Source organism: Hippocampus zosterae, chromosome 21 (assembly GCF_025434085.1).
Source record: "Hippocampus zosterae strain Florida chromosome 21, ASM2543408v3, whole genome shotgun sequence".
Classification (NCBI taxonomy): Eukaryota; Metazoa; Chordata; class Actinopteri; order Syngnathiformes; family Syngnathidae; genus Hippocampus; species Hippocampus zosterae.
Genome location: NC_067471.1, coordinates 6099686 through 6126316, shown reverse-complemented (window position 1 = coordinate 6126316; position 26631 = coordinate 6099686). Strand labels below are relative to the sequence as shown.

General features: G+C 46.7%; 2 protein-coding genes across 24 annotated transcripts in view; one reads left to right on the top strand and one right to left on the bottom strand.

The window, feature by feature from the left end:
* LOC127593837 (ninjurin-2-like) overlaps positions 1 to 26631 on the bottom strand; it is a 150184-nt gene that overhangs the window by 2216 nt on the left and 121337 nt on the right. For 2 of the 6 annotated variants that reach the window (XM_052055531.1, XM_052055529.1), the window contains exons 2-3: positions 8222 to 8340; positions 130 to 266 (exon numbers count right to left, since the gene is read on the bottom strand). In XM_052055531.1, the coding sequence (XP_051911491.1) occupies positions 130 to 266; positions 8222 to 8317 (233 nt within the window). In that variant the 5' untranslated portion in view covers positions 8318 to 8340. Of the gene's footprint in view, positions 1 to 129; positions 267 to 8221; positions 8411 to 26631 lie in introns of those variants that run through there. The other 4 variants (XM_052055532.1, XM_052055533.1, XM_052055528.1 and 1 more) reach the window with 3 other exon arrangements.
* wnk1b (WNK lysine deficient protein kinase 1b) overlaps positions 12202 to 26631 on the top strand; it is a 40675-nt gene continuing 26245 nt past the window's right edge. For 9 of the 18 annotated variants that reach the window (XM_052055485.1, XM_052055492.1, XM_052055490.1 and 6 more), the window contains exons 1-3: positions 12908 to 13465; positions 15676 to 15822; positions 15908 to 17315. In XM_052055485.1, the coding sequence (XP_051911445.1) occupies positions 16434 to 17315 (882 nt within the window). In that variant the 5' untranslated portion in view covers positions 12908 to 13465; positions 15676 to 15822; positions 15908 to 16433. Of the gene's footprint in view, positions 12360 to 12907; positions 13466 to 14287; positions 14791 to 15675; positions 15823 to 15907; positions 17316 to 26631 lie in introns of those variants that run through there. The other 9 variants (XM_052055497.1, XM_052055496.1, XM_052055495.1 and 6 more) reach the window with 6 other exon arrangements.

Sequence of the window (26631 nt, the reverse complement as noted above, 5' to 3'; positions counted from 1 at the left end):
CCTTTTGTTGAAGCCTCTTCCCAGTTGAGTCATGAAGTTGAGCGCCAACGCAGAAACTAACATGCATTCACACTCACAGATCCCAATTTGCCAAACTGACTTATAATGGAATCACTTCTAGGTCCACACCTGTATCCCGCCCCCTGCTCGATGACGGTCTTCATGTGTGTGATGTTCGCCAGGAAGAGAGCAATGTCCAGCATCCCCTCGGCCGCAGTCTTCTTGGTGGCGTACAGGTTCATGTTCAGGTTAGAGGATGAACCACCCTATGGATTAAAAAAAAATAATTAATACAAAGCTTTTCTTGACCATTAATTATGTGAAGCACATTGAGTTACCCTTGTTGGCCAAAAACTCAAAAAGACACCATCTATTGGTGGTAAAAGAATAATTACACTCATTTGGGGGGCAAAAAAAGTTGCGTATTATTCACGGGAAATTGCGGTAAGTAACGTAAATTGGGAAGATAGTGGTGCAGAATTTGACCCAAGCTAAATAACAGCAGTCACGTGAGGGCAGCATCGCTCAAAAGATGCTCAATGACCAGGAGCGAGCAGCCAAGTTGATGTCGTATAAAAAGAGCCACAAGAGGGCAGCATTTATCAGTGCATGTGCAGCAGAACATTTTCAACACATCAAGTCTCAGTGATTGGTTCTGAAAAGAAGTAGTATCAGTGCATCCCAAGTAGATATTTGATTGTGCATTTTTTTATAATAAGTCAGGAAATATGATGCATGACTTTCAAAGAAAACGGATGACATATTTTTACGTAACCACACACAACAATGACCGACGGGGGCCCCGTTTTCTTCTTTCGTCGCTTGCCTTGCTGATGCACATACTGAACTACTCAACATTTTTGGCCGCGGAAGCAAACGTTCTGTCCACAAATGGATCGTTTGACTCTGGACCCCTGTCGTCATGCACACAAATAGAGATGCGTTGAAGGAGACGTATCCAGTACAGTATATGAAGCGTCAGCCTGCCAGAGGCATATTTTACTTCTTTACGATCTCACTGCTCTGCTCTGAAACCTCAGAATAAACACGGCAGCTATTCACATTTTTTTTTATTTTTACCCCTTTGCTGTTTTTATGGGACACTGTAATTTAATGTCGGGCCGCAGCTTCGTTTACCACGTGCACAAAAAGTGCGCAGTAAAAAGTCCGTTGGGTTTTTTTGTGGGGGCTTTTTTTATGTGTGTTCAAAGTGAAAGTGCTTCCAGTAACCAGATTACTAATACTGCACTTGCTTCCTTTTTGTACTGAAGTATCGCTGATACATTTCCTTCTCGACTCAAGTCCAAAAAAAAAAGCAGAAGTCTTATTTTCAACCCCCACTTACGATATGAGTTACAACCCAGTTTGAACCAAATCCGGAAAATTTCCCAGAAGAAATCCAGTCATTCCTAGAATTGTCAAGAAAATATGATCAACACACGTCGTTTGCCCAGTAAGCCCTTTTTTGCCATGATTTCTTTTTAATAGGAAAAAAAGGTACTGCAATGAGCCAGCAGCGAGTGGCTCAAGAATGTTTAGAATGTATATGTGCTGGCACGGGTCCATCACCTCCCCCCCTTATGGTCTCACTCCATTTACATCAGCTATGGACAGGCGGCCAACACACACGCACGCATAACCGAAACACTGGAATTTCCTCCAATGGCTGCATAAAGTTCTACACGGAACAATGCGTTCATTTCACAACTTCATTCTAACAAGCCGTTACTCTGATATATTGAAAGGGCTCAAGTGTTATTATGTTACCCGGAATTTGGCCTGCCAGGTACAGCAGGGCTCGCATATCGTGATTTACAACCGTGGCAGGTGGAAGCAGAATGTCAACACCACGTCTCTCACACTTGCGCACCAAAAATACAAAGTTATTTGGATTGAGGGCATCCCCTCCCCCTCAATCTGTTATCATTTTTGTCAAAATGTCACATATGATCAAATAACTAAGCAACAGCATCCTACACCATCTGAACTTGGTGACTACTTATGGACGATCGTCCGTTATCTGATCCGCCGTCTCATGTCTGCAGATGTTTTGTCACTCTAGCGATTGCGAAAGGACGGACGGCATCGCCTCGGAACGGAAAATATATTTCGTCGTGAGCCCAGCGTGTGTGTATATTTATCCACGGAATTCTTCCTCGAAATGCAGAGTCCTCGTAAAAGCCGCAGATCCCTAAAAAGCAGCGATCTGCAAAAACACGGGCCTTCAGAACAAACTCCCTCGCAGCCAAAGCTGACACACACGCACATGCACACATGTGAAAAACAACAGACCAGACCGCTTACTTGCACAAGAACGCTGGGCACCATACGTGCCAGCTTTTACGCTTTAAATTGCAACACAGTATTACCGTAATTTATTTCATGTTAACTGTTCTGTAAAGCGCTTTGTTTCTGCTGCGGCTGTTGTGAAAGCACTACATAAATAACGATACATTGTATTGTAGTGTAAACACCACAAGGACCACATGGGAGCCCCCCCTTTACCTCACAGGAAGTGCTCCTCCCCTGCACTCTGATTGGTTGCTTTAAAAGCCAATCGTAGTGGGGGCGGGGGGACCTCCAGCAAGGAGTGTAGTCACTTTATTTTGAATGTGCTTGTCCTTCCATCACTCCATCTGCAGTGCTTTTTTTTCCCAGCACAATGTTTTTAGTCATTTTTCGAGAACCTGACCGGTGTCAAGTCGGCATGCAAAAATGTCCAAATTTAGGCCGATGGATGTCAAGGCAACTGGGCAGTGGGCCGCTGAAACCATTGGCGAGGTTGTGTGGCTCAACCTGTCAGAACGTTTCACTTGCATTACATACCGCCGACGGCTATTGTTACACAAGTTTGGAAGGAAGCCGTAATTGCTTCCTGTACTATGTTCAGTGGAGGTGAGCCGGGTTGATGAGTGGCTTTACATAGATAGGATTCCATCCAGATCCTATTTGAGAACTAAAATTACTCCGATACTTGATACTTGATACTTGATGCTGAATCCTTAGTTGCAAGCAAAATGACTTGAATCGCAGTGCATTTTCTAGTGTGTGTGTGTGTCCAAACAATACAATCCTGGTTTTCCTCTGCTGTCAGGAGTGCGTTGCGTAAGGGGATGACCTCAGCTCCAGGCTGCGATACCATCATTCGGCCTGCCTGTCTGACGTCCCTCGACATGTGGGCTGCATATGTACGCGCAGATATGTGCAGGTGCGTGCCAAATGGGCTGAGCCCGAGATACATCTGTCCATCAATACTTGGCCCATACAGAGTATATAGTGTCATGGCAACCAATGCTAACTCGTACACGTCCAAGAAAAATAGAGAAGAAACGATGAGTTGTGCAGAATGACAACTATGAGCGCTCCTGGTTTTCGAACTGGTTGGAAACCCAGTTGACGGGGCTTAAGGTGACTTGACTGCCAATCACCCGCAGCAGTCGTCGAGCACCTTGACCGGTGTGAACCGCTGTTGAACTGGACTTACTGCAATTGTCTTGACAGCTCTTTATGCCATTTTGACGCTCGTATGTAAAGAAAGAAAGATTTATATCGGACACTTCATACCGAGGCAATTTAAAGTGCACATTTCCCGTCTATGAAACAAGTGTAAATATAGCTTGACTGCACCCGAGCATACACATGACAGCAAATCATGCAGCGCCGCTTATCAGAGGAACTACACGTTCTCACCACAATAACATGTTCTCGCCCTGCGGCATGATTTGCCACGCTGTAAAAAAATGTACTCGTCATCGTTGAGCGCCTGCTGGAAGTTTTTATTACGGCCGAGGCGTGTTTGGAGAGCAGCCGCGCAGATTTCAATCAGGCCTTTTGTCAGCTCAATAGCTGGAATTCCACGGTCTTCTTTGGGCTGCGAATAAGCTTGGAAAATACAGTAGTCGCTGAACCACAACTTGACCAATATAAGTCGAATACAACGCTTGTGAAACTAACGTACGGTTTGTACTTCCAGGCTTAACTGTCATGCTGCGGTGCTGCATTCTCCTGTGGTCATCATAAGAAGTGAGGTCAGTGAATTCTTTTGAGTAGTTGTCGCAAATGTAGGCTTTGATTTTCTTTTTTTTGTAAATGGTGGAAATCAATGAAATCGTTTTGGGGCCGTGGCGGACTATCCTTCACGCACCGTATGGACGTCCCTGACAGGGTTAACGAACATGAATTAAATATAATTGTGGGGACATTTTGATCCCCATTCGTTGCGGTCGGGTCTGTATCCAAAGCAAACAAGATCGAACATAATGGTTGCAAACAGGGGAGGAATGCTAACACGATTCCTGCATGAAGTGTATAAGTGCGTACGTACATATGTTGTAATTAGAAGTGCACCGCAGATGTTAGATTGCCCTAAAGGTGGGGATGTGGTGTGTGTACAGATCTCTTGAAGGGAACAGAACGTTTTTTGCGGCGTTTTCTCTATCGGGGTGTTTTATTTTGTCTTGGACAAAAAAAAAAATCATAATAATTTGCGTGCAGAGTGTACACGCTTCGCACGTTGCGAGGTGTGACATCACCCTTCCTGGCTTTCATGACTCGGAGCTTCCTTGGCGGCCACGACACACACTTCCTTCCTCTCTATGTGTGTGTAAAGGGAAAATGCATTTTTACTGGCCATTACTGGCACCCTCAAAAGTCACCGTACTGCAGTCGAAGATGATTCACATTGCAAAAATATCATCACGTGATTGTGTTTAAAACTCAATTCACTCCCAATGACATATTTTTATGTCTTTTCAGACTCTTCGTATTATATCCCAGGTAGTTATTTCTATTTTTTATCAAACATTTTTCAAGACTCAAGGTAAAAAAGGGTCTGACAAGTCCCTGAAGTGTATGGTTTAATTCTACTGTGATCACAGATGAAATGTTTATTTATTAACATAGACTAAAATGCCCCCCGAACACATTTAGACCATCCCGCATGCAGATCGAATGAATCAGAAAAGACATGATCGAGTGCAGACGAGTCTCTCATGTCAGCACAGATTTGGCCGCTTGTTTGGCTCAAATAAACACCGCAGTGCGCTTTCGACTAATTTCTACTCAGATTCCAGTAACAACCCGCAATTTGGCCAGCCGTTACAGCAAATACATACATCACGCTAAATCCATCACCTCTTCGTGTTTTTTTTTTTTCCTTAGGAGTCTGCGTGGAACCGTGCTTGTTTGTTTTGGTTGAGGAGGTCAAAGGACACATGGATCGTTCTAAATGAGTGACACAAACCCGCTCCCCGGGGGGGGGTTATAAATATGTCGTGTCTATATGTTTGCAGAGGGGGCTCATGGGAACTAATAACTTGGGAAATGTATTTGGTAACCGTCTGCGGATGTGTGCAGAGTCCCGACTTGGTCTGTGCCTATTTGAGGTATTACCGTACGTCTCTTTACATCCCGGTTGATGTTTACACTGCGGCCGTGTGGCCATGTGTCTAACAAAGCAGCAGTTAAAAGGATAATGTGATAAGCATGTCCATATCTGCTCCGTAGTTTTATGAGCTGCATGAAAAGAGAAGTATTATGAGAAAACCCGGGAAGGGGTGATTGGATTTTTAAAGGCCCAGTGTATTTTGGAGTCAAGTGGCCACTGTGTTTTTCAACACACCAAAGGAAGCCAGCTGGGCTCGTTGTCCCATTAAGCTTTTTGAGATTCAACATGAATCCGCTGTCATTTCCCCTCTAGTAATGAAAAGAAAACACGTGCCTGAAGCACAAGAAAGGCAGGATCGGATGGAGGGCTAGCACCAAAAAAAAATATTTCGAGCTTTGTCGGACACTTTATTGGGTACACTTGTACAAATTCAGATTTACAATAGTGGAGGCGTGCCTTGAGAGTGTCAAGGGACAAGATGGGAACGTAGGGCAATTTATGGACTGTTTGCCGCCGCCGCCGAGGAGGAGGAAGCAAGCACAAATGTCAACATGTGGATTAAGTGTTCGTTGTTAGCGCTGCGTGTGCATTATATAAGACGGCACATCGTTGTCTGTCAGTTATTGAAGCGAAAACAGATGATTAAATTGCTCAAAGCCACCCGGAGGGGGGGCGTATACACATGGCATCGAGGGGTTGCTTTGATATGCTGTGATATACTGAGTGAACACAGTAGCAGCCTCGGGTTATTTTATAAACGGTTCAACAGGCGTGTCGCCACGGCAACAGTTCGGTCACCATTTATAAACGATGGTGACCATGAAACACACACACACGTCTTACATAACCACCACACCCTGAACCATGTGAGGATTTAAGCACTTTTGGGGGACATTAACTACTCCGCAAAGTGGCCCACAACAGTACCTGGTGGACACCCAACCACCCACTCGCACGCACATAAACACACCCACACACACACATTCTGGTTCCTCACACTCACCCTTAGAATGTGACAGTTGCCATGCAGGGGACGGACACTCACGCACACACACACACGCACAAGCACACACACACACATAGTCATCACTTTTGCTACTCCAGGTGTCTTAATCGAGCTTTCATATTGGCTGTTGTTGTGGCTATTGTTCTTGTGCAGCTTTTCAATGCAGCTCCTTTTCAACAGCTTGTGTAACTAATTCCCCGATCCTGCCACGCAACACCTCTTTACTTCGAAACCTGACTGTCATGCTTGGAAAGGCCGCGTGAGTCCTACTCATTCTCGCGTCGCCGTGGCGCTATACATAGAAACTGGACGAGAGGTGCAAAGATCCTCACACCTTGGAAATAGATTCGTCGCACAGTTGCGCCACCGTGAAAACCGCAAACAAATTAAGAGGATCCCTTTCATTTGTGGTGCTGAAATAATTGCGGAAATGATGTTGTGTGCACTCTTTAATTGCCGCCATATACACCTTGTATTTGCTCGGCTACCTTCTGAGCTAACTAAATGCTCCAATGTAAACCTACTTTACCTTTTTAGGTACACTACCATGTTTGTGTTGACTGTGTGAGGACCCAGGGCATGAGGGAGCAATAATTCTTGTTTAAAAAAAAAATGAGTGGGATGAATGAACAGCGCCAGCATTCATGGCGGCTAAATGGCAGATGCAGTGGCGAACCTTCTCAATTCACAGGCGACAACCACATCTGCCATCCAGCTGATAGATATAAAATGTCATTACCATTCTGCTTCCCACTGGCATGTGGTGTCCAGAAACTAATACCAAGAATTATTTTGAGGGAATTTGCACAAACTCGATCAGCCCGGAAGCTCGTTTTTGCGTCTCTGTGTTAATAGTTACGGGTAGATTTTTCTTGGGATTTTGTTTGGACCAAATTAGCACATCGGCTGCAAGGACCAGGTGTCCCAATACTTTTTTGGCTAAATTCCCCCCAAACACACACACACACACACTCCCAAACGTCTCCCCTACGTTTCGACTAATGACACGATCTCTCTCTCATCCCACCTGTGACTTTTCTCACCCGTTCATCGACCCTCACTCACATACACGCAGAGCTGTTGAGTAAGAGCATTTTGTTCACCGTGTGGCTAAATATACTCGTCGCTGATTGGCCTGTTGCATGATGGGAGCAAGCAATGCTGATACAGAATATGGACCTTGATAGGCGTGAGGGCGAAAGTGCACGCATGTGAGTGTGGAAGATCAATACAACGCTATTGGAGCACCCCCGGGGGCGAAGGTGGAACTGAGTCACTAATGTGCAAATCTCAAGTGTTAATCTGTGGCGAATATCAAGCTAGTTATGTTGAGTCACCGCGACATCAACAAAGTCGAGTCATCCAATCTTGCTCAGCCTTCTGCACTCTTTTGGGTTGCCGGGTTTGCGCGCACTCCACCCAAAAAAATATTTCTTTGCAGATTTTTTTTTTTTTTCAATTGACAAGTCAAGTTATGTAGTTCAAGTCCAAGTCAACGTTCATAAGTTTTAGCCAATTCCTTAAAAGCTTGACAAAAGCCTTGTCTGAAGGCAGCCGACCCCACCTTGACCCTCTTTCGTGAGTAGCTGTTCTGTTGACCCGCCGCTTCATTAGCGTGCATTATTAGCCTTGGCACCTAGGACCTAATTGATATTTGATTGATGTCTCTGGCGTGGCTTTTTGTCCCAAAATAGTGCGTGGCGTGCTGTGCCGGGAGTCACCCGGCAGCCCGTGTGATCCTCAGCTCTCACGTAGGCCGCACATACCGCAGCTTGGCGGCAAAGCCCCATCGCATCATTCACATCGTAAGAGACGAGCGAGTCACGAACCTGCAGGGGACCGCCGACCGGCATGGTGGATCTCTGCGACGTCAGGTCCATGTCTCGGCCTTGGTCTCCGCGCTCGGTCTTTCCTAGTCCCTGCATAATCGGGAGCGTTGCGGGTAAGCGCGCACACTGAAAACACGACGATGGCAGAGGTGCCTATGAGAGGAAATTGCGCCAAGCCGGAGAGGACACGGCAGCAGAAACAATTAGCTTATTGACCTCGTTCCCAGTCTCCCCCCCTCTCGACTCACGTTCTCTTTTTCTCTCTCTTTACACACTTGTTGCATGCGTGTTTAGCCCATTCTTTGTGTAATCTGCAATAAATACAAAGGTACCGGTACCTAAGTTGCAGCCCTGCGGTACTAGCTTTTATAACAGAATATTTGGTGCGGCTTTCGTCTTACGTCATTAAATGAAGTGTCCGCAATCCTCCCCTTGAATGCAACCCGGTGGCGCTCAATAAAAAAAAAATGAGACAAACTGCACTATTATTCAAGTTCAATACAAGACCAAATGTTGAAAGCAGAACCTTTCATGTACAGTACTGATGTTTCATAAAACAAAAAAACAATTCCGGCACATGTCCGCTTGGCTCAAAAAGCTCACATTTCTCCACCAACTGTACTTTCGGTCACATAGAACAACATTCTAGGAATGTTCCCGTTTGATTCGGGCGGTTCCACAAATTCTATCTTGTGGTTTTCCGGATTTATGTTTCTCTTCACTGTCCTGTCGGCACACAATGGACTATTTCAGTCGGATTGTTTTTGGGGGACTATTATAGCAGCAAATTCCACGCTAATCCCGAAATAAGGGGCTGTGATAACAAGCCCGCCCACCATTTTCTATAATCATTCCTCGAGACTTTAAGAGTTGAGCCACCCCGCCTTCTTGTTTGCTACGCTCCGCAAGTTGCTTCTTGTTCAACCTTTTCCAGGCATCCTTTGAAAGAAATAATGTCCATAATAGTTAAAGGAAAGCACCTTGCCAACACTTTCAAGCTAGATGTGCTTCGAACAGCTCAATTGACTTTTTCGAAGGCTTCAAAGTACACTTAACCCCCCCACCCCCGCCAGGAGGGTTGAGTCACTTCAGCAGAAAGTGTAGCAATGTTGCGCGTGTGTAAACAGTTGCGAAACACTGGCGCGACCTGCCACGCGGGCTTCTTTCATTCACGGCATCCTTCGACATCGGGTGAATGGGAAACGTTTTTATGAGTGTCCGAAAGTTATTTTTGGCATGGCCCTCCCGGCGCGAGGCTGCCATTGGGCGGCGGAGTTTATGTAGTTACGACACAAGAAATGATCCGATATTAAAGTCTTCTCTTTTTATATATTCCCACTCGCCCAAGATGTGAGCTGTAGTGACATGTGACACTTTCTGCACAAGCACAAACCATCCCCTTTGTGTTTGTCAGCCTGTCTCATTGTTGTCTTTACACTCTTTGTCTCCTTCACTCTCATTTTTCAGTGCCAGGCTCTGCTGGTCTCTTGCTGTCTACCTCACACACGCACGCACAAAAAGGAGATGGCAACAAGGCAGTGCCAGTCACGTATGCACCCGAAAGACAGAGTACGAACCGATCACATGACACCTTTTCCCTATTAAATTGCATCTGTTTGCCTGTGCAGTAAATGCTGCGCTTAAACAAACAGATTTGTCATAGAAATACATTTTTTCATACAATTCAAAACTAAATGACAAGCTCAATATGTGGCTTTAACCCTTTAATGGTTTCAAGCCGAGGCTGCTTAAGGGACGAAGTGGAAACGCTGGCAGTCGCTGAGTCGTGTGCACAAAATGGGTCAGTGTTGATGTTTGCCATTTCAAAAGGTTCCGAATGTGCTTTTGTGCCCGGGCCCCCCGCTGTGCCCCAGTTGCGCCGTCCTAACACATAAAAATTGTTTTGAATCTAATTAATTCAGGGATGAGACAGTTTCTTGATCACTAAATTGCACATTTTTTTCCATGTTGCCATGAAAGTGAACTCCTGACTGTCTCGTTTGCATCCGATCATCAAATGCTAGAAGACGAGGACCGCATTTCCCAATTTCGCAATCATGGTGCTTGGGGTGTGGCTATGTCGGGACAAACCGGGTACAGATGAGCTGCCTTGAGACGAACGAGGTAGATTTTGTCCGCATCGATGAAGAAGATGACATAAACGGCAGCTTCTGTGTTGCCACAACGTCGCCGCCCACTCTTTTGCAAGACACCTAACAAGCCCATAAAAGAGGATGATCATCCCTGAAGCGAATGCAGATCCTCCCATTCCCATCCGCCCCACTGAGGAATTCCCAATTACAGTTTGCGACCTAACCACAAGGTCATATTCAAACTTCACCCAAGCGCCGCGCGGGGAGAGAGAGCCAGTTTACTCTAATTGCCTCCAAATTGGACACTTACCAGCGGGATCGAGAACATGTGTTGTTGAGGAGTAGAATTGGATTCCACGAGAGATTGGAAAAGACATTTTGATGGAGAAATCAAGATCGGGCTCTTTAGTGACACTTTCTGGTGGAAGGATTTACTGCAGGGCACATTTGTTGGTGAGCTGCAGCTACACTTTTGCATGATGGTTACACGAGCAGTGGCGCGGTGGTTAGAACGCCCGCCTCACAGTGTGGAGGTGCAGGATTCGATTCCATCTCCGGCCTTCCTGTGTGGGGTTTTCTCCGGGTACTCCGTTTTCCTCCCACATTCCAAAAACATGCGTGGCAGGTTAATGGAACACTTTAAATTGTTCCCAGGTGTGAGCGCGGATGGATATTTTTTTTTGTCTCCGTGTGCCCTGCGATTGGCTGGCAACCAGTGCAGGGTGCACCCCGCCCACTGCCCCAAGACGGCTGGGATAGGTTGCAGCACTCCCGTGACCCTCGTGAGGATAAGCAAACTAGGAAATGGATGTATGGATGGATTATAGTAACAATGACTGTGTGCTGATGTTTTGCCCCTTTTATGTAGCTAAACAAGTTGCCATTCCATAAATTTCTCATGGTTTTTAATTCTCTTTTTAGGTACGGTGGATCCAAGCCTGACTGCCAGTAGCGTAAATGTGTGAGTAAACGATGCTTCCTTATAATTGCCATTGAAGAAAATAAAAAACACTTGGGAGAAACTGCAAATAAGATGTAACAGAGCGTAGGTTCCCCCAAAATTCAGACAGCGAGTAAAATTGACAAATACTGACAAATCGATAAGTCAACTAGTCGACTTTACTACTTTGCATTGCTGTTTAAAGCTTGAGGTTGACGCCAATTCGGCTTTCATCACAAACATGGTCAACAAAAACTAATAATAAATATTTGACTGCCATTAAGTCCATATTTTCGACACAAGAACTCTATTCGTGTCATTTTAGTCTCACAGATGACTGTTTTTTTTTTCTTTCGCCTCTCTGACCCCAGATGGATGAAAAGAGGAATCTGACAGCAGAAGACTTGAGGAGAAAGTACTCAAAGTGAGAGTGAAAGTAGCCCGATTTGGCTCGAGTTTACGACCTGTTGCAACCCGCCAAGCTGGCGGGCCCGATTACCGGCAACCTCAATAACTTGGGGCCACGCTGTCCTCCAGTTGCACTAATAGCCGAGGGGACTGATTGAGCTTTGTTAGGTAACGTGCGACAAAGAAAAGTTGAAAACAAGGCCACAAGGAATGTTGTTGTACTCGTTTGTTTTTAAATAAGCAGAATGTTAAGAAGTCAATAGTGAGGATGTGAACAGAGCCGCCGGTCTGATCTGTCACCTCAGTGGGAGGTGTCGCCCCCGGGGACGCAACTGCTGCGCATCGTATAATCCACATCACTGGAATACGTGTCGCTCTTGTATGCAGGCAGATGCCTTCCAGTGAAACCTTGTTGCTTGTCAGAGTGATGAGAGAGAATGGAATAAATCAGGCCTACTGACAAGTCATTCGGAGTGAGGTGAGGTGATGGAAGCGGTGAGTACACTCTGGTGGAATGCGTTTAAAATATTGGTCGACCAAAGGCTTAGTAGACCTGAAATTGTCCTTCAGTGTAAATGCAAATGTGTATGCTCATTTGTCTCTTTCTGGCCTGCAAAGTCAGCTGGGATTGGCTCCAGATCACCGGTGACTCTAATGAAGATCAGCACAAAAATGGATGGATGGCGCAGTTGAGCAGGTGAAGCAATTTCCATTTATTCCTATCATATATATGCTGCCGATGGAATGCATTCAGTGGACACTTTTGTGATGATACTAATGTTACTAAAGCTAACACAAAATGAACAAAAAGCACAAAGATAACTGTGCAAATGTAACACCTTGAATTGTTGATGTAGTTATTTACAACAACATGGTCCATAAAAGTGGTTTACACTCCCCCACCCTGCCACAAAAACAGTCCATGATCATTAAATAATTACAATTAGAAACGTGTTGAATGTAAAGTTGCCGATAAAAAACAAGAATGTGTTTCCGATGAGACCCCACAAAATAAAATAGAATTTGTCAAATGATTGTAAAATCTCACAAATTTGGGAACGTACAAATTTGCTAAATTATTAGTTTCACACCTCTTACTTGTTTTTGATTGACATGCTTATGGTGGGCCTTCGTCCTGTACAGGATGATGAGGTAACCGCATGAAGAAGTGACCACTGTAACGTTTTATTTTGAAAGTCATTCGTGTTCCTTTCCGTGTCTTTTCCGGGTTAATGTCGCTGGGCTTCACACAGCAGTTGCTTGTCGAGTCATCGCAGTTGAGCAGCTCAGAACCCAACGAGACTCCAACCCGGAGCCGTAAAACCTAAAACTCAACAAGCCTCTCAGGGGATTTTACTCACTTAACATGGCACTCAATGGACAAGTTGTGGATACATCCTTAAAATAGTGTAAACATTTTGATTGACACCAGACCGAGAGAAAGCACCAGACCCTCCGCGACATTAGCGGGCGAACTTGGGTTCTCAGCCCGGTGGGAGGTGTCTGTCTGGCGGCTTGCTGCTGCCTGCTCGTCCCGCTAATCGCGCCGCTTCTCGGAGCTCTTTTTTTCCTCATCTGTCGACAAGGACATTCGAAGTGATGGCGAAGCCGTGTTGTTGTCGGCTTTGTACCCATCCGTCTCTCTGGGGTTTTCGTCAGGCGTCTATGGGTTTAATGTGACGCACCGTCGTGACACGCCGTGTGCGCGTTTTTTTGCAGCGGACCCCCCAGCAGGAGAAGGGGAAGGGAGACCCTCCATCAAGTTTGTGGCTCGCAAATCTCCCGCAAGAACAAATGTAACAGGTAATCGCTATGCTTTTACATTCAGACTTGTGAGATGCACAAAAGAGAATTTTCTCTAGGGTTGTTCACATGCTGAAAGACATTTATTTAGTTAACCAAAGGAATTGCTTGACTACAAACACTAGAAGCAAGGCGTCTGTTTTTCCTCATGAGACTGCGATAATCTTGATCGTTTCTCTCATGTTGATGTTTCCGACGACAAATTAAGAGTTCATAACAAGTCAAAACAATCCGTCAGTAGACTAATTATTCCAAAAATCTAATCAAATTGCAATTTCCTCCATTTTTAATAACGCAAATGTTAATTGTTTTCTTCCTTCCTGTTAAACAGGACGGTTCATGTCACTTTGACCTCACTTGAGTGTTCCCATGGACGGCAAAAGGATGTGACAAAGTATGATCAAAAGCAGAAGTACAGTAATGACTTTTGCATTTCATGCAAATTCGCATGAAATGTGCAGCCCGGTGATGGTTAGACTGAAAGTTACATTGACATTGTTAGATTAAAACTTTATTAAGCAATCTTGTCAAAAGTTATTCGCCACTGCGAGGGAAAGAAAGAGGGATTGCACTTTTGACTTCTTGCCTGAGTCACTCACTCCTCATGACAGCGCTGGGCTATTAGGAAATCAGAGTGAAAACACACCTCGTGGCTCATTTGCTTGTCATCCTCCTCAAGCGTCATTATTTCACTTTGCATTGGGTCATTTGAGCCAGCCCAACATGAAATGAAAAAAATCTGGTTACAGTAAATTTGCAGTCCGCTTGGAGGGAATGTGGCATGCAGCTGCTTCACATCACAGAAATGCCTTTGGGCCGCAGATAGGACAAACAGCTGTGTGGCATCTTCGTCATCACTCGGCATCACCTATTGTCTCACGCACGACCGAGGCCAATCTGCACCTGGACTGCAGGCTGGAACATGGCTGTGACTTCCCCAAGACCTGCAGGGCATCCGTCTGCCTCCGCAAGCAGTCGCCAAAGGCTCCGTTCTATGCGTTGAACCGGGGTGGGAGGGTTTCATCGTACAGTTAATTGCAGCGGTTTATAAAGTAGTTACAGGAGTTGTTTAATTTCCTCCAAGTGTGTGAGGTTGAATTTTTTCGGGATAAGCTCAGGGCAATGCCGAGATGACAACTTGACAACACTTAAGTCTTTGTTTTTTTATAAGTGGTTGCATATCTATTTGTAGATCACACAAAGTCGTTTTTTTTTAGGGGGGGGGGGGGTAAAGTGCTCTGGCGATCTCATGCAGTGGCACCATCTGTCAGGATCTGTGTCTCATTCCTGTGGCTTTCTGCGCCAGAATTTCACAGACAAGCTGGGTGAGACCCTCTTCCATGCCGACCTGTTGAAATACCAACTCGACCAAAGTGCGCGTCATTGGCAGGAAATAATTTAGATTCCAGTTGACAATGAATTCATTCATTGACGAGTGATTCAAATGAAAAACTAATGCGCTGAAAAATTTTGAAACCATATCCAATTATGAATAAATAAATAATAAAATAATTTTATTCAAGTATGTGGGGGGGAAAACATTTTCTTTTTACTCCACATAAAAATAGTTGTCAACATGCATTTGTCAATATTAACCTTAATTTGTCAGTGATTAATGCGAGAATGCCGTCGCCGATCCAAAAAAGGCTTAAACGGTTCTGTGTGCCCCTGCCTTTCATAGTACCGAGCAAATTTACTTTCCTGATAAACATACTTTACGTGGTTTCCAGACATGCGTGGAGCTGTTGTGCAGCCGTTCTATCCCTGCCCCCTCTTCCCTAAGCTGCTAACTGACCAGTGAGCAGACTGACCCTGAGGTTAGCCAGGCTGCGGAGACTTTGGGATAATTTGGGAGCGAGGAGCAATTAAATGGGGCGGCACTTTTACATCATGCCGCGGCAGTGAAAAAAAATGACATAATTTATTCATCTGAAGCTCGCGTGCTGGTTGACGATCAAGTCATCCAAATTACGCTTATCTAATCAGCCGTGTCTTGGCTTGTCGGGGTTAGTCATAGGTCATGACATTCCTTCAAAGGATGAATGAATAAATCACTTCGATTGATGACTTTATCAAATCACAAGCCATTCTTATTGCTGAAAAAAATTTCCTTCACTGTGTCCGGGAGGAATCATCAAAGAGGCAAGCGGGCATTGTTGCCACTTCTTGACAAACATTTCCTCCTGTTTCATTGTTCCACTTCACCGCAGCCGAAGCAGCATCCATCTTCTCCCTCTGCTGTGTTTACTTACCGCTGTTGCAGCCAGGGACAACGTGGTCGTCCGATTGATCAATGAAAAGGAATACGTCGCAGCAGACGGACAACAAAGCTCCAGAAAGTCACGTGATGTTTATTGGTAGAGTGACTGTCTTGTTAGAGGCTGGACATTTGTTCCAGACTAACCCAAACAATATTTCAATGCCTATTTCTTCTAATTCCAGTGACAAAGACAGACTCGGACAAACGCTTGGCCAGGTTACACCAGGCTGGACCTTTCTAATCAGCAACAACATCCAGAAGCCTACCAAGGTCAAGTCCCCTGGACCTCAAAGTGGATTCCCAACATTTTTGTCTCTTATCAGGCTTCAGGAGGCCATGAGAACATAATTGGCTTGTCCATGTCGTGGTGGATCCTCCCTGGATGTTGGCAGCAGGATGGATTTGGGTGTTGATCTCACTAGCGTCACCTCCTTGCAGTGCTTGCACCCCCCTTCCTTTGGCTGCCTGTTGACATCCCCCTCCCTGATCTTCCTGGGAAAGCCCCCCATCATCTCCTGGGGCTTCCCTGAGCCCTCAAGAGGGACATAGCAGAAGTGTAGCCTGTCTTGTTGAACCAGTTCACAACACAGAATGTTATTTGGAGGATGCTTTATTGCTGTTCCTGCTTAGGGTGACTTTTTGATTGGAGGTTGAAGAGCTGAAAGCAGAACAGAGTTCCTCCTCAGTGGTGTCCAACCGAAGGGAAGAATGTCAGAAGGCAAAAGCGACAGCAAAGCGGTGACGTTCATTGCCCCGGCCCCACCATCGCCGTCACTTCAGAACCCCCGCAAGAATGTGAACGGCTCCGCCAGTTCGGACACGCACGTGGTCGAGAAACTGGAGGGGCACCTGGAGGCCCACCCGGAAGTCCAACGGCGGCGGCGGCACACGATGGACCGAGACTCCAAGACAGCCGAACATCGGTTCTTCCGCCGGAGTGTGATATGCGATTCCAATGCCACCGCCTTGGATCTGCCCAGCAAGGGGGCTGTGATTCTCATGTCGCCGCTGGACTGTGGGGCGCCGTCAAACGTATTAGCTCTTCAGCCTTCGAGGTCTGGACCCACCGAGAGAGATGCCGGGGTGGTGCTCCAGGAGCTGTCTATAGAAAGCGCCACTCCTCAGCCTGCTTCGGGGCTTGGGGGAGAATCTGGAGAGGGGCCAATCCAAAATGCGGGCCGGGGCAGCGCGGCAGATGTAAGTCATAGTAGTAGCGCTGTTGTACATCGTGCAGAACGGGTAAAAGAGCCCGGCTCGACAGCGTTGGATGTCGACAACAAAACGGGAGACAAACAGGACGAGGCGCCGCGGGAGGTTGCAAAAGACGGAAAATCGCCAGAGGGCAGCGCCAGCAGTCCTTCCGAGGACAAGGAACGGGAAACAGAGCTGGCCAAGGCGCGCGCCGAGCAGCGGGAGGCCGAGAAGCGAGTGCAGGAGGATATCGAGGAGGCGGAGACCAAAGCGGTCGGGACGTCGCCGGACGGACGCTTCCTGAAGTTCGACATCGAGATCGGGAGAGGCTCCTTCAAGACGGTCTACAAGGGGCTCGATACGGAGACTACGGTGGAAGTGGCGTGGTGCGAGCTGCAGGTATGGCCTCATTCTTAAATTGTTGTTTCCCCTTTATTTAAGACATATTAGAGAAGTCAAAAATGGTGAAGCGGCAGTAAATCAGGCCAAAATACTTACAGTATGTCAGGGGATGAGGCAGAGCAAGAAACTAGTTTCACACTCTGTTCTGGTTTAAAAACTGAAGTGTAGAAATAAGTCTTAAGTCATGATTTAGTTTTTTATTGCATTTATTTAGTTTTTAGGGGTGGGAGGTGTAGCTGTTCAGATTCTCACAGGTAAAGAACTCCATCGCACTGAAGCCTGAATAGAGAATGCTTTCGAAACTACTTTGTTTTCATCCCTCAAAGTCACCAAAAGACCGGCACGTTGCAAGTGTGTGATTGAAATCCCGAGACTGACTGTCAGTCTTGCTAACTGTGTTAAAAAGAAGTGCAAAACACCACGGGGGTGGCACATGAGCCGCCACAGGATGCTCTTGCCGCATTGTTGTGCACTGATGCAACGTGGAGGATGTATCAAGCGGCGGGCGAGCGAGTGCGAGGCAGAGTACGGTACTCATTTCCTGGATGTACCTTTTGCGGAAAAGAGGCGAGAAAAGTATTTGAATGAATTTCCGTATCCCCTTAAGCGTCTGGTGTCGTTCTAAACGGCATATTTGTTTTGGTGCTTATAGTTCACCGAAACCAGATCAGATGAGACTCCCCCCTCTGTGGGTCTGAACAGGACTCTTCCACACAGCTGGTCCCCCCCTCCCCTTCATTCATTCATTGTGTCACAAGACGCTGCTCGCGGCTCCCACAGTCACAGCAGCTAAAATCAGCTTCGCCTGATGTTGCTCGCGCGCCCTGGAAACGCCCCTTTGTTTACCAGGAAACAAACATTCGACTCCTGTCGTGCGCCTTTCCTCTCATCTGCCTGCGCGCCCGGCAGGTGGTGGTTTGCGGGTCGCCTTAAAACCCGAGTTGCTTCATTCTGTTGAGTATATCCTGGATTAGCATAGTGCAACGCTGCATTTAAACATGATCTATGGGGTGTGTTACGTAAGAGCGCGAGATCCTGTGGTGCTGCCTGCAGAGGCGAGTCGGTTTCCGGCAGATTCTTGCTCCAGTCCTCTCTGTGTGTGTCCACAAGGGCTGAACAACTGGTGACATGTGGCCGGAGTAAAGTTCCGTACATGTAGACGCATGCATGTTTCCTCAGTGTGTGGGCTGGGCAACTGGAGATGTGTGGGTGTTCCTTGTCTACATGTGCACAAAGGTTGGAACATGGCAATTGACGGCAATATTTTTACGCTGTATTTTCGTCTAATATTAAATACTAATACGATGAATTAATATTCCACCCACCCCAATATTTTTATTCATGGTCAATATATTTTTGTCTTTGTGTTCTATTTTCATAGTTGTCATGCTATTTCTTTCCTAATTCTAAAAGAATAAAAGAATTTATAACATTTATTCATTCAGTATCTCTGAATGTGCACAGTATGGTGCGATTTAAAATGAGAATGGGTGGTCTACGCTTTACTATTCTGACTGGCAGAATAATTTACGGATGGCTGGAGATAGAGCGGGATTTTTTTTCCCATCATCCCACGTGAGGAAGATTGCCCAACAGATAGTTGCAGCCATGAAAGAGCCCACTATCTTATCTTCACGCGAGTCGAAAAAGGGAAACGTCCGTTTTCGCAGCAAAAAAAAAAAAAAAAGGCAAATGAATTTTGAAAGATGAAAAACAACCCCCTGGGTGCACGATGGAAGCCAACACGGGGGGCGGGCCTGACGGTATTACTGACGATCACACGGAGCATGTCCAGCCTTTTGCCGCCATTTGAGGGGTCGAGCTCCAATTCAAAACGCCGGGCAAAGTAAACGGTTTGTTCGGAAGGAGGGACGATTGAGAGAAAATGGAGAGGAGGTAGGGAGAAAACAAACAGGGGTGCATGGGAAGAAAGAAGAAACTGAACACTAAAAGACCGAGAGAGACCCAGTGTGTGTGTGTCTGCATGTGTGTGACCTTTAGGCTCTGAGCTCCATTGGTGGGCGGAGACCTTGAGATTTCCCTCAATGGCAACGCAAGGCAGATTAGCCACCCCACCCCCTGACCCCCCCTCGACCGACACAGACGGACTACTATTACTTCCACACTTTGGGGGCTGGTAAAGGGGGTTGAAGAGTTTCTCTGTCTCTATAATAGCACTCACTGCCATACAGTAATCTTTTTGTGAAAAAAGTTTTCATTTTAGTTTTTCCTCTTCAAGACGCTGTAGAGTTCGCGCATAGAGTGTGAGCCGTAACTTTAGAGCACCTCATTGTCAGCCACAGGTGTGCGCCCGTCACGCAGAGAGGTTTTTAAGAGCGAGGAGGTTGTAAAATTTTTGACAGCCACTGTGTGGTCAGGCGCTTCATGCCTGCGTGGCAGCTTTAGTGCGCCTCGTTGTTGCGGAGAGAACAGCCTCAGGTTTTTTTTTTGAGCATTCAAATTTACTATTCTCAGTGGTCTGTCACTTTTTTCTAACTTTAAAGTTTCTTTAAGGTCTGCAAATAAAAGTCAAAGAAAGATCATTTATGAGGGCTGGAAGTAGATTTTGGCCGGATTGCGATGTTGGTCAAGATTTAATAATGTCCTCCATCCATTCGCACACAATGGATTCTCTGTGGCACTCATTCGAGCTCGTATCATGGTGATCACTTTTAACTCCCCAGCCAGTCTGCCTGCCAACGATATCGTCCCACGTCTGGAGAGGAGAGCCATAGGGCGCATTCAGGAGTGTAAAAGTGGCGTCGTACATCTCGGTGGAAGATAAATAGAAGCAGGGTCCTCAGGGAGGGGGGTGGGGGTGAAGTGAGACGCTCAGATTGAAGGTTCGGATTTCCCTGAACAAACAGCAAGCAGCAGCTGGGTTTGATTGATTGATTGATGTGGACATATGTCATAAAGCGCATACGGGCGTAAAAATGATTTTTTTTCAGGTGAATGCGGGATATAAATTACAGACTAAGTTGATCATTAAAAAATAAAAAGGACCGTTCTGAAAATAGCCAGTGCAATGGGGGCCGAGCTCATCACGTCTCCTGAGCAAAAAGAGTCGCTCATAGGTGAATTAATGGGTGGTCAAAGCGTAAAAGCGCTGATGGCCCGGCGTTCCGCCGCCAACAACTCTGGACATCCCGAAAAAGCAGCACGTCCGGTCCAAGAACTCTTTGTTATTCTTGCCGAAAAGAACTGAAGCATTCCTGAAGCTTTAAGTGGCTGCCGGGATTAAAAAGTGCGGTGTAACTCTCGGGTCAGCCCGATTTGGTCATTTGTTCTCAGACTTGAGCTCAGTTCGGGTTTCCGGCGCTCTCCGATGTTTCGCCACCACCTTCCGCGCCGCTCGATTGCAATCAGCTGTGACCGACAAAAGGAAGGCATCGCGGCTGATGCTTGCTCATGTGCAAGCAGTCCTCTGTGCTCTTCCTGTCGTGACGTGTGTGTGTGTATGTGTGGGTTGAATGGCAAGGTCAGGCCGTTCCGCTTTGAAGAATTCCATTCGTGTCCACTCCAGTAGCTCAGGGTCAAACTGCCATAAGGGTTCAGGGAGGACTGCCCGATAAACACAATAACAGCCTTTAATTGTCTTTTATTTGTGCTACAAAGTGTTGCGTACGCACGCTTGAGTTAGCGTATGTCGTGAAGGCATTTCAAAATCGTCACACTGGCTGGAAAGGAGGCTGTGTGAGGGAAATGCGCTTACACTTGATGTGGGCCGTCGTGCGTGTGTTTTAGGAGGTGAAACTGTGACAGCGAACGCATCAGGCAGATGTTAGATGGCTTGTACAGTGAAACACGATGACAGGGCTCAAGCTCTGTCCCCCCCCCCCCCCCCCCCCCACACCCCCACTCCTGCTTAAGCCTTGCTCTTTCCAATCAGATTTTTCATTTAGGTCTGCTCATCTCATTATTTCCCTTTTACTCATCTGCTCGTCGCACCATTTTAATCGGCACAGCAACACCCCACGCACGCTGCTGGCTTTTTCTTATCATCGCTCCAAATATCAAATTGAAGTTCTGATTTTTTTCATTTGAAAATCGTCGTTGAGCTGGTTTTGTATGTAGACTGTACACACCGAGGAGGGCAAAAAGCACACTCCTCACGTGTTGTAGGATTTTGAGAAAGGCAGCTGAACCTGAAATATGAGGGGAGGTATTTGGCGATGGTGATGTGTTGAGAAAGAAGAGAAAAGAAAGGAAGCTCGGTGCAGTCATGGCGATCCCCTGGAGATATGGTGAAAATAATCACTCCCTGGAAATGCAGAGATCAGATCTTGGTTGGACGTTTTATGAGCGCTCCATTTTCCCATGGATTGAAAAAGCAGCAACACAAAAGGTGGTTTGTTGTTTGGAAGGAATTTTAGATGTTGTATGTCCTAAATTTGGCGCAGCGCAGGGAAGAGTGTTGCTAATTTGACCGAATTTCAATGATATAAAAAAAAAAAAGTCTAAAAAGTGACACTTTATAATCCTAGAAAAGCAAGCCTTTCTCTCCACTCTTAAACTCTGTGAAAAATCATTACTATGAATCTGGAAAAGTGGAAGCTTCCTCAGCTAGCATCTTTCTGTGGTGCCTAGAACCTCGTGTAGCTGGAAAATATCCCGCCAGGTTGTCGAGGGGACAATGAGGCGCTCTAAAGCAGTCATGCCAGTGTTGCCCCAGTTGAAATTAAACTCCGCGGAAAACAACCCCAAGTAGATGCACATCCGAGGCTGCTCGCTATACAAGCGCCGCCACACATCTCATAATATCCTTCCTTCTGAGTGTTTTCATTCCGCCTTTGCCGCTTTTGTCCCACTCTTTTGGGGGCGGAATTGGGAGGTGTGGGGGTTGAGGGGGCCGTCTCCCTCCCAGATTCCCCACATTCCTCTAATAAGATGTCATTGAATAGGTTGGGGAGGGGCCACGCGGTTATTGTGTCCCCCTCATTATTCTGCGTGCTTGTGTGTTTTCATTTGGCACTTGAGGAAATGAATGGAAGGCTACGCCAACCCAGATGGACATCAAGTTCGGGCTTTGACTCACGAGCGCCTCCGCGGGAACGACGCCAAAATGTTTAGCGCTCGCCGCGGCCAACAGCTGCAACTGATGAACCTGTCGGCCATTGTTCCTGTCAGCGCTTAAATGCGCTGGTATTTATGGCGGGGATAGCAGAGTAAATTACTCGGGCAGGACTTTATTAGCCGGTCCGAAAATGGAGCAAGACGGTGAGAACAAAGGCGATTGAGGTGCGCAACGGCCCAACTGCCTCTTTTGTTTCCATCTCTCGCCTCGACTTGTGCGGGCAACGTGGGACATCGAGATCCTTCCTCGCGTCGGTCCTAAAAATAGCATGAGAGCCGTTTAACGGCATCCGCCGAAATGCTGCTTGAGCGAAAGGTAAAAGGGCCTCTGTGTTGTGTTTTAGTTGCCATCTCTCAGCAAAACCACTTACACGCTGTGAAATGGGAAGTTCCCAGCCAGATTAGTAGGAGTCAATCCCTCATAAAGCAGCCTTGCGTGACGCAATCAGCAGCGCGTGAGGTCATGCGGGCGCTGCGCGTGCGCGCGCGCCAGACGCCTGGTGCCGTTTTGAACTTGGACGGCGGGAAGTCCCATCTGTTGATCTTTCATGTGGCCGAGCAGCTGCGTGATTTACGGCGTCGTCATGAATAGTTTGCGCGAGCGAGTCAGCACATCACAGGTTTTTAATCGCTCGCGAGTCAACGTATGAAACGCGTCCAAAAGTCCATGTCTGCAGCATGGGCTGGACGCAATCCCGATAAAGGGCTTTGCGTTAGCCGTCGCTGTGCAGGCTGGACTTATCAGAGAAATTAGCGTTTCTAGTTGATAAGACAGGAAGTGCCAACATGGCCTCACGAGTTTATCTCACAAGAAAATGGGTCAAATGTTAATTGTAAACACTGGGAAATGTTCTTACCTTTATTTGAGAGGCTTGTCATAGTGAGATATGTGTTCACATAAAAAGATGTACTTATCAATGACTAGCTGGTTCGCCGCCCTCCGGGTGGCTCATCAGCTAGTACCTGCGGAAGGCTGGTAAGGTGGGCCTTCGGCCCACAAAAGTGTTGTTGCTTGGTTCAACTTTTTGTTCATCTTCATTGCTTATCGTGAAAATAAAGAGATGTTTAGCTCTACTAAATAACTAACAATTTCATTGCAATGCTTGTGGGTAGACAACATTTTTTCGCTAAGATGCCCGCGCGATCGTAGTGAGCCACTGCCTGAGCGGCGCAGTGGCGGCGCGGTGAAGTAGGTACGTTTTGAAAAGGGACAGACGGAAGGACAGACCGCGTGCGGGACGACGCGCAATATATATATAGATATCAATTCAGTGGACATCGATTGCTCAGTAAGCCGCAGTAGTAGTAGTCAAGCTTCGCAGAGCATAAAGATGACAGCCCCCCCCCCCCCCCCCCCCCGTCTGCATGTTTTTCGCCATTCTCAATTCTGGCCTAAATTGTCAAGACAAATATACCTGCGGCCCTTTTGTCATTTTAGCTCTTTTAGTGCACAAATGCGGCGCAGCTCTCATGAGTGATAACAAACCAGGGTTGACAGAAGGGTCGCTTGTGTTTGTTTACCCCTCTTAGTCCTTTATGTGCATGTCGGCACGCGGGCAGCCTCGCCGTGTCTGTTCATTGTGTCGCCGGGTGATGAACGGCTCAACCCCGTCGCCCTGTTGTTGACCCGTCCTGGAGGGGGCGGGGGGGATGGTGGGAGGAGGGAGTGGGGAAATAAAATAAAAGACAATCAAGTGAGACGTAAATCTAGGCGGGGTTACAAGCGTTTGCGTGCTCATTTTAAGGCCTGCTTCCACGTTCCGCCACATGAATATTTGATCAGGAATTCCTCCCGTGCCGAGTTTGCACACATGCAGATTCCAGATAATGGAATGACACAATAAATCCAAGCGCACTGCTCGCGGATTTATTGTGTCATTCCGTCGCAGAGCTTAAAGCTATTTTGAAATGAGTTCGCAAACAAAAGATGACAACAGGGTGAGGCGCAGTCGAGGTGGAGCTCGAACGAGGATGCGCGCACGCTTAATGGCAGCGTGGGGAACTAATGGACTGTAGAATCCCCCGTGAGTTGATGTTTGGGCCCATTCAACGACCTGCGCACTTTAGGAAATGACTACCCCCCCCCTGCCCCCTCCATTTTTTTTTCACTCCATTTCCAGATGCTCTTCAACACCCTTGGGGGCAGTGTTGCACAAGACGGCTTGCATATTTTTCCATTATGGTGTGCTCTGTGGCACAGCAATTGTTCGTTAGCAAAGAGGACTTTCCTAAGGCAAAGTGTTGCGTATTTAATTCTGTTCGCTGAGCGTTATAAGTTGTCACTCATATTTCAAGGCACGATTGTTTTTTTTATAATAATCACCCCAAATCGTTGCACTGAGTACCAATTTACACGTCGTGCTCAAAAGTGTTGCGACGACGTCTCTACAGGAACTAGAACCGCTCCTGTTGCGGAATTCTGCGGAGAAAGTGTTTTGCGAGTACGCGACAACCCGTGTCGTGCGAGCGCACGCAAACTCAACAAAGCAGGTGTCATGTTGTACAAACTACGCCTATGCAAGTTGTGTCATGCAACACTGTCACTTTTTTGAGCCTGTGCTGTTATTAACCTGTCAGCACATCGCGCAAACGCAGAAGATCATTTCATAAACGTCGTAAAGTCACAACGTGCTTTCGCGGCGTGATGAAATCGCTTGGAACAAACTGGAGGGTATTTGTTTTCTATGTATTAGCTGACAGACGTGTGGGGTGTTATTCAGGTAGCATATCCCCCCCCCCACCCCCCCGGCCAAGTGTCGTGAGCCGACAGCAGCTCGGAACTGCTGACATTTCTTTGCGGGATTAAAAAGCTTAAATGGGGGAAGGTTTTTCTTTTTCTCGAAAATCTGCTTCCAGTGCCCTGCTGTGGAGGGCAATGTCCTTAATTAGCCCAAACATTACCCGCGTTTCAGCTCACCAGCTTGAAGCGGATCAGAGGGATGATTTAGAGAAAGAAAAAAAAAAACGAGGTGGCTGGAAGTGTTTGAGAACTACCATAAATCGCCATGAATGTGAATATTGAGCAGTAGCCAAAAGTGTTGCAATCGGGTGTTGGGGCCAGACGAGGGAGATGCGTAGTTTCTTGGCGAACGCTAGCCTAACCTAGTTTAACCTTTGAGCTTATTCCAAAGTAATTTCAACAACAAAAATATGTCGTTTAAATGAAAGCATTTTGAAAAATAAACTAACAAGCGTTTCGACCATCAGAGCCCTGTTAGCTTATGGCATTCTTTGAGCCGCTCTTAATTCGCGTGTTAGCGCTATTAGCATACTCGAGGGGAATGATTTTGTCTCTCGTTCTCCTCCCACTGCTTTGCTGTCATGCTGCTCGCAGCTCTCTGTGCTTTTCTGTGGTTCATTCTTTTCTTTGTGCGTCTAAAAATAGCCATCTCCCGGGCTGAAGGTGTCGGTGGCAGCAAACGGCGTCAGTCAGCTTTTTGCTTTTGAGTTTACGTTTTCGACACGTGAGGCTTGAAACACTTGGCGGCCCAGTTAAGGTTGACTGCAAAGCGCATCAACGTTCAAGCCCGTCGTTCAAGTTGAAATGTCTCATGGCATGAGGAAAACATTCTGCACAATGCCACACGTGTCCATGACACACGCTGACATTCTTAGAAAGACACAAGGCGAGGCATTCAGGGTCTGACTGAGTCGAGGTCCCTTTCTGGGTCAACGTCTGGGTCACTTTGGAGGGGGATTGAGAACGTTCCATCCTGCAGTGAACTCATCAGTCTGAGGCAAGATGTTTCTATATCTTACACTGTGCCTCTTTTTCTTAAAAACTCATTCACTGCCAGCCCTCCCGGATAAATGGATGTTTGTCATCTGTGATTTACTCGAATAGACGTGTGGCGCGAAATATACGGGGGTCATCCTTGGTCAGTTCTCCGCAGCAGGTGAAATCCCATCCAAAATGTCACCAAGGAGCTCCCATTGCGAGTACGACCTTGCTAACAACTTGCCGTGTCAGCAGACAGTCTTGCGGTTCCATTACGGCGCAGCAATTTCGAAGCCGCGTCGTTTTTGTGTTTGATATCGCGTAAGAAGCCCATGATAAAGCCCGGGCGATTGTGCGGATTATTTGCGTAAACAAAGGAGGGGTTCACCGTGGAATTCCAAACACAAGTGTTTATACTCACTGATGCTGCTGTGTGTGTGTGTTGGCACCCTCCCGCGTGTAGACAGGTGCGCCTCTGATCCTTATTTTCTTCCCTCCCAGGCACTTTGCACCTGAATA